General features: G+C 45.4%; 1 protein-coding gene across 1 annotated transcript in view; it reads right to left on the bottom strand.

Annotated features, from left to right (window-relative positions):
• Nucleotides 1-1,122: 1,122 nt before the first annotated feature.
• prdm2b (PR domain containing 2, with ZNF domain b) overlaps nt 1,123-7,395 on the bottom strand; it is an 8,237-nt gene continuing 1,964 nt past the window's right edge. Inside the window, exons 2-4 of the mRNA XM_085353315.1 lie at nt 7,063-7,167; nt 2,403-6,943; nt 1,123-2,268 (exon numbers count right to left, since the gene is read on the bottom strand). Coding sequence (XP_085209441.1) covers nt 2,251-2,268; nt 2,403-6,943; nt 7,063-7,081 — 4,578 coding nt within the window. The 5' untranslated portion in view covers nt 7,082-7,167 and the 3' untranslated portion in view covers nt 1,123-2,250. The remainder of the gene's footprint in view (nt 2,269-2,402; nt 6,944-7,062; nt 7,168-7,395) is intronic.

Genomic DNA, 7,395 nt, shown 5'->3' with positions numbered 1-7,395 from the left:
CCCACAACACAGAGGCAAGAGTTTAAGGTAATGCACGACTCACATATCAGCCACCTGACTAGCAAACTGCTCCCAAAATAGATACAAATCTTGCAGGAACCAGCTGACGGGGTCCCCGGGTCCCCTGTCCCAGTCGTAGTCTGCCAACCCGTGAAGCAAAGGCGGCGACTTCACATGATTTATGCAAGATTTCTTACCTTCTATCAAAGTCAAATACAATGAAAACTAAAATTCATTTTTCATAATTGGGTGAAGTCCCTGCCAAACTCTAAGTGGAGAAGGTAATCAGTAAATGTAATGTGAAAGACTTTATTACAGCTCCAATGGCAGGGACATCTATTATGTTTGAAAAAAAAAGAAAGAAAAAGGTCTCAGTATATAAAAGGAGTCAGACCAGTTAATCAATCCTTTCTGTCTACATTCACCAATTGATTTTTTATATCAGTACGATACCATGATAATGCACAAGTACATATTTTAAATCAAGCCCAGTGCTGCCAATAACAACAACAAAAAATTCCCAGTCCTCTATGCCCAAATCTCAAAAATCTGCGTATAACTGAGAGTCCCACAAGCAAAAGAACAAATAAAGCTTTACACAAATTGAAAAACGTATTTTAATTATGTCAATTACAGCAACGTTTTACATGAGGTCATTTGGGATTTTTGTCTTTGTTCATCCTTAAATACATAATTCATGAGACTGAAAGGCAAAGCATGAAGATTTCTCATGGAAATATAAATTAGCTTTTAATCATATTGTTCAATTTATTTTCCCAGAACATGCTACGAGCGTTTAAGCACTGCCTGCGTGTTTGCCGTCGGATAACTGGATGCGAGTGGGAAAGGTGGGTCGAACACTGCAGAAACAAAAAGTTTTCACTTGCAGGGCCTGGATGAGGTTTTCATGAAGTACACATGAATTCACTGAAACAGAAATGGCACAGTCCTCAAAAAAAAAAAAACAAACTTCGGCTGCACTTCTGTGGCTTTCGCGTGAGAAAGAACACATGAAGCGACTTTATATACGTTCGCTTACAAAAAAAGAAGTGTATCATGCATTTTGGCATTTAGGGAATTATCAAACTTCTTAAAGATAACAAATAGTTTGCAGATGTCTTTGCAAAAAGGCTTTAAAAAAAAAAAAAAAGGTAAATATCTGAGATTGGAAGAATAATTTTCTGCCCGTTGGGGCAAATTATCAGCAGACCTGAATACATTCCATGACGCGCATGTTTCTTATAAATAGGCTTTCTGATCCAGCTTGAAATTTTGGCAGTTTGTTTTAAAGTGCTGTAAGAACACTGGGCTTAATGCGTGATATCAAAATTATTTTCATTATTTATTTATTTTTTAAAGAGGAGACATCAGTCCCATCACATTTTTACAACGGGAATCACCTGCTAACACCAGATGAACAAAAAAGAAAGCAAGTTAAAAAAACAAAACATGACACTTGGCATGAGATTTAAACCTAAGGAAGAGCTGTCATCCAACTGTAACCATATACATACTTACCACACGCATATACAGTGTTCCTGAGGACCAATTGTTGCAGTAAACTGTACTGCCCTCTTTCATTTTTGTTTCCCAAACAAATAAGATATATTCTACAATATAAAGACTACAAAAAAAGGAAATTCGAACGTACATACTTTGCAAATCATGTATAAACTGAAGTAGGTGCCCACAAGGAGAGGCACGGGTTTAATCTAGTTTTTAACTCTATACAGCTCATGCATTAAGAGACTCTGGAGACATCCAAATAAAACAAACAAACAAATAAAAAATTTTTTAAAAAAGACCTAAAAGGGGGGAAAAAATAATAATAATAAACAAGTTTCCCTAACACTAACTGATACATGATTGCCATTTGCAATATGTCAGCTTTCCAAAAATAACGGAGCCCTAATCTTACTGTTTTGGGTCAAGTAAGGACACACATTGAATATATTAATTCACTGTCATTTACAGTTTCCTTTTTTTGTGGGTTTTTTTTTTTGTTGTTGTTGTTTTTGCAAGGCTGGCTAGAAATCGAGGCTCAGTTCAGTTCATAAGATGGATGGAAGATAAAGAGTTCCCTCCTTAAATCCAGCAAGGCAGTTGAGATAAGCAGACTTGACATGTTTCGAGTAGGAAAAAAACCAAAAACAACTGAGCAAAACGTCACAAAGGGCGTCCTTGGTTACACGATGACTCCAGAGTGCTACCTGATAGGTGAACAGAGGGAGCTCAATAATGTCACATGGCTCACTTCGTCGCCACCTCCTTTAGGGGGGAGCAAACAAACAGAAGCAGCACAATGATTGGTCAGTTATTTGAATTGCTTCAAAAACTTGACAAATAAATATGACATCAGTATGATAATCAGTGTGACTGCAGTAAGCCAACAGATAACTCACCTGAGTGTCTTTTGGCTCTTGAATTGGTGGTTCATCGGTCTTCGGCTCAGCAGCAGGAGCTGTGCTGGCCATCTGTAAGCTCCTGGTGACGGGACCACCAACTCTCTCCCGTGTTCGAAGAGAGAACCGCTCCTCCTTCTTCACTTGTTGTTGCTGCTGCTGCTGCTGAGTTGTTGATGGCGGTGATGATGATGATGACTTGGCCTCCGTTAATCTCTTGGGTGCTGCCTCTTTGCCCATACGCTGCATTCTCATGGCTGGCCGTTGTGAAGCCTCGCTAGGAGTGTCCACGGCTGAAGGGGTGGGAGGTAAATACTGAACTTGGCCCTTTTTAGTTCTTTTGCTTGCAGGAACCAGAGCTGGGAAGGAGGCGGGCCTCTTTGGTCGGCCCACTGCGGCAGAGGTTTTCCCTTTTCTTGCCTGGAGACGTTCGGGGTCTGCACCACCGGAGCTACGAGCCCTGGTCTTTCCCAAAGGTTTAGATTCAGTGTCTGCGTGTGCTTCACCGTCAGATGCTTTTTTCCTCAGACTCGTGTTTTTATCTGCCACAGACCCTGGCTCTTTTTTCACCTCCGCGAGACCTCTTTTGCCCTTTTTAACAACGACAGGCTTCATGGGGCAGCTGACTGCCATGTGCTTAGTCAGACTCGCGGTATAAGTAAACACACGACTGCAGTGGGGGCAGACATTAGAGGTGTGCTCTTCTTCCACTTTGATGGCAGCCTTCTTTGCATTCGTGGCGGTTTTATTTTTCTGCGAAATTGCCTTCTGCACCAGCTCGTGTTTCTTCTTGCTCAGGGCACTCATTTTTGTTTTGCCAGTGTCTTGATTAAAGTTTAGTCTCTTTGGCTGACCCATTCTACGGAAAGCACTCTGACCTGCAGCGGCTGCTGTGGGGGACGCCACTCCGTTTGGACTCTTCACTATTTGCTTGAGAGGGATGGGGTTTTTCTTGGGAGTGTAACGCTTTTTATCACTGGCGCTGGCACAGACCAGTATGTGTTGGTGCAGTTCGGGCATGTTGTCAAAGCTGTTGCCACACTTGGTGCAGCGAATGGCAGTGCTAAAAGTCTGTGGTATGTTGTGGGTGGTGAAGTTTGTAGCCGAGGCCACAGAGCCAGCATGGGAACGGCTATGATAAGGAAATGGGGGTGGTTTATAACTGGGGTAGTGCTGATTAATGCCAAGGCGGACATCAGGACCTTTAGGCTTCCCTCCTTCTGATGCCATGATCTTTATTGTAGTGTACAGCTCCTCATTGGGGTCCTCTGCCCCCTCCTCTGTATGATTTCCATTAACATCTGGCTCTTCTTTTAGTAAATGAGAGTCGCTGGGTGGCGCATTTTCATCAGCCATCTCAAGAGCTGGTGTTGAGGGACTGCTTTCCTCTTTGGCTCTGGAAGGATCGGTATAATTCTGTGGCCTAAGTTTCCCACTCTCTACAGTAGTATGTGAGCATGCTTCATTTGGATGCAGATCCTTCTGATGCTGCTGGAGGTTACAGAGAAAGGCAAACTCTTTGGAACAAATAGAGCACACAAAGATCTGGCCCACTCCATGTAGTGTCGTCCGATGAGCAAGCAGGGCTGGAGCGTCACCAAACAGCTGGACGCAAAACTCGCACTTGAACGGCCAGTCTGCGGCGTGCTCTACGATATGTCCGCTGAGCTCTTTGATGGAGCCAAACGGCTTTTCACACACATTACATACAAAAGTCTTGCAGTACGTCATGTCAATTTCCTCGGGCTCAGCAGTTTTATCAGTCGGTTCAGGGGCAGCAGGGAGAGCAGCAGCAGGCTGAGGAGAAGAGTCAAAGCCACACGGAGAGGCATGACTAGTACCCAATAACTCATCTATACAGTGCTCAGGTTCTTCTTTTATTGTAATCGGATGGGGAGACTGCGAAGCTTGTGATGAGGATGAATCATGTGAGTCAGAGGGAGCTTTTAAAGAGGATGAGGATTCTGGTTGGGACGAGATAGCAGCAAAGTCCGGTTTCTCAGTTTCAGAGACAGTGTCATGGTTCTGATTACCATTAGGCAGACTGTTGGAAGTTCCAGTCTGCGATACATCATCCTCTGTAGTGGGCATATCGACTGATTCTGCCTCTGGAGGGCTCGGTGTACTTGAGCCATTTGAGGGACCTTTAAGTGAAGTGTCTGGGGAATCCAGCAGCTCAGAGATGTGCTTCTCCTCCTCATCTTTGTTTTCCTCAGCTGAGAAGCTCTCCTCCTCCAAGTGGGATTTCTCTTCAATTGATCTCGGAGACATTTTTGGTGAGAGCACAGGCAGAGGCCTCAGCAAGGATGAGTCCGAAGGCTGAGAGAGAGGAGAACTAGGCATGGCTGGCGGAGAGGGTATGGTGGGTAGTACAGGCGGAGGTGGCGTCGGGGATGTGACACTAGAAGTCCCGGGTGAAGAGGGAGTCATGGTCATGGGGGTCAAAGATGGCGGAGAGGGGTTGGCTGAATCGGATCCAACATTAGGAGAGTGAGAAGGGAAAGAATTTATGTTTGCCAGAGTCGAGGGACCCTCATCTCCCGGCAAATTTAGACCAGCATACTCGTTCATTAGCACCTTTGCAAGCATGCTGGTGTTAGGCTTTCTCTTTTTGGTTAGTGGCTGTGGTGCTGCATTCCCCTTTGATTCGGGCTCACCTGTGGTCTTCCGATGGAAGCTTAAATCAAGAGCCGAATCCCCGAGCACTTTGTTCAAATTCTCACTCTTCTTGCTGACAGAGTTTGACAAATCCAAGGGCTGCTGATTACAGGAATTTCCTCCGCTACTAGAGGAAGGTTGGTTATGGGTGGCATTTCCAGAAGGGCTCAGAGTTTCCCTGTCATCTTTGTCCATCAGGCTCTCAGAAGGTGATGCGGTCTGGCTTTCCAGCTTCGGTACCTTAAGAGTGTATAAGCTTGCCACTTCAACTTTACCGCTCTCATTTTTACTTGCAGGGCTGAGCTGCGGAGACGACGACGGAGGAGAAGCCGTTCTTCTTTTAAACTTCCCTGAAGACCCTTGCAGCGGCATGACAGACAGCTGCGAGGCTAGCTTATGGCTGTCTGTTATCAGAGTTACGGTTGATTTCTGGATGTCTTGCGCCTGAAGAAGCTGTTTGAGTTTCGGCGAGAGGTAAACGTTTTTCTCTCGCTGAAAAGCCGATGAATCAGTGGCCTGTTGAAACAGACCTCCCACTAACAAGTTGGATGAGGAAGATGTGGAAGACGATGATGAAGATGATGCTGAAGTTTCCGTCTCCACTTTAAGGCTGGGAATAAGGGGGGGTGTAGATGTTCTCCTTTTAGCTGCTGGCTGTCCAGTGTTGGAGGTTTGCTTTGTGTTAGTTGTTCTAGTCTCCACCTTCAGCGCTTGACTGATCTGAGTTGGGTTGAGGATGACGGTGTCCAGACCAAACAGAGCTGCAGATCTCGAGTCCACTTCTATCACTTCACAAGTACTCACTGCGCTCGTGGACACGATCTTGCCATCAATGTAGAAGCTCAAATTCTCAGAGATGTTTTTGGATATGTCAACCGCGTAATCGTCCCTGTCTGCCTCGTCTTCCGTGTCTGCACTGGGAACGTAGACGGTAGGAGGGCTCATGCTGGGGGACCCGTCAGGCTGCCGCGCTGCCTCTTGCTGCAGCATAGCTTTCCTTCGAACTCCTTTTGGTAACAAGTGTCGTTCATGTATTCTGCGTTGGTGTCTGCGCATGTTAGTGTGTGTGCCAAAGGCTTTATTGCAGTACTTGCAGGGGTGGAGTTCTTTTGACTCCCCGTTTTCATCCAACATAAAGGGACGGTCAACTTGAGGCCCCAACTCCTTTCTCTGCATATCAGAGTTGTGCAGCTGTCCTCCTGTAAACTGGGATCCTGTGGCTATATAGTGAGTAGTTGGGCTGGTGCAGTCAGGACTTGAATCTGTCTGCACCACAGGACTGGCAGGTCCAGCCAGATAGCCGGGCCTTTTCTTAGAGCCGCTCTCATGCCGTCTCTCGTGCCGCCGCCGTCCCACCTGTGAGCCAAAGGATTTATTGCAGTAGCGGCACTTGAAAAGTTGTGCTTGCTGGTTGCTCATAGCGTGAATGTGTATGTGACGCTCCAGGCCCTGTCTGGTGGCAAAGTGGCGCTCACAGTGCTGACAGGGATAGGGCTCTCCTTGTGGATCACCCTCAAGGTCACCATCAGGGTCAAGATCGGGATCAACCTCTGGCTCTCGTCCAGCTAGGGAGGAAGACTCCGACTTTACCTGTGCATCCCCGTGGCTTTCTTCGGGGCATGCTAGTTTGTTTAACATGGAATCAGTGACAGTTAAATGCAGAGCAGCTTCTGAGTCTTCCACATCATCACCATCCTCCTCCTCTTCCTCCTCTCCTTCTTCTTCTACTTCATCGTCCTCTTCATCCTCCTCCAAGTCTCCTCTGTCTGTTAATGCTGTTGACATGTCCTGTACATCTTTATGGTCAGTGCTTCCCAGTGAATGCGCCGTCTTGATTTCCTGCACGGATAACGGCGTCCCATCCTTCTCCGTCCCCTTCACTCCTGCAAAACATATCAAAATTAATCAAATGTTTTAAGTAGTTGCAACACACAGGTAGCAGTTAATAAAATAAATAAAATAAAATTGTTTAAATCAACTACTTCACAATAAGGAAACTTACCTCCTTCCCCATCCCACATCTCCTTGACAGTAGGTTTGGTTCCACTCGTTTTCTTGAATCCACCCAAACCAGCCTGTCTGGCTTTCTCCAGCAGCTTTCTTCTGGCTGCAAGTACAAACACACACACATCACTTTGTATAAAGCTCAATCACTGATCACACACTTTAGTCAAGAAAAGTTATCTTAGTATCTTGTAATATCCTTTCCTCTTGGTATTTTTTATTGCTGCCAGATTACTTTAACTGACTTTAAGTTCTACACCAAAGTCAGCTCAAATATTTCCTCAGCGATTGCTCAGTTCTGTACAGCAAATCTTTCAGTTTGTACACACTA

This window comes from Diplotaxodon limnothrissa, linkage group LG5, assembly GCF_057381915.1.
Source record: "Diplotaxodon limnothrissa isolate DT_005_m linkage group LG5, D_limnothrissa_male_GT1.1, whole genome shotgun sequence".
Taxonomy (NCBI): Eukaryota; Metazoa; Chordata; class Actinopteri; order Cichliformes; family Cichlidae; genus Diplotaxodon; species Diplotaxodon limnothrissa.
The sequence above is the reverse complement of the archived record's forward strand: the minus strand, read 5'-3'. Positions and strand labels throughout refer to the sequence as shown.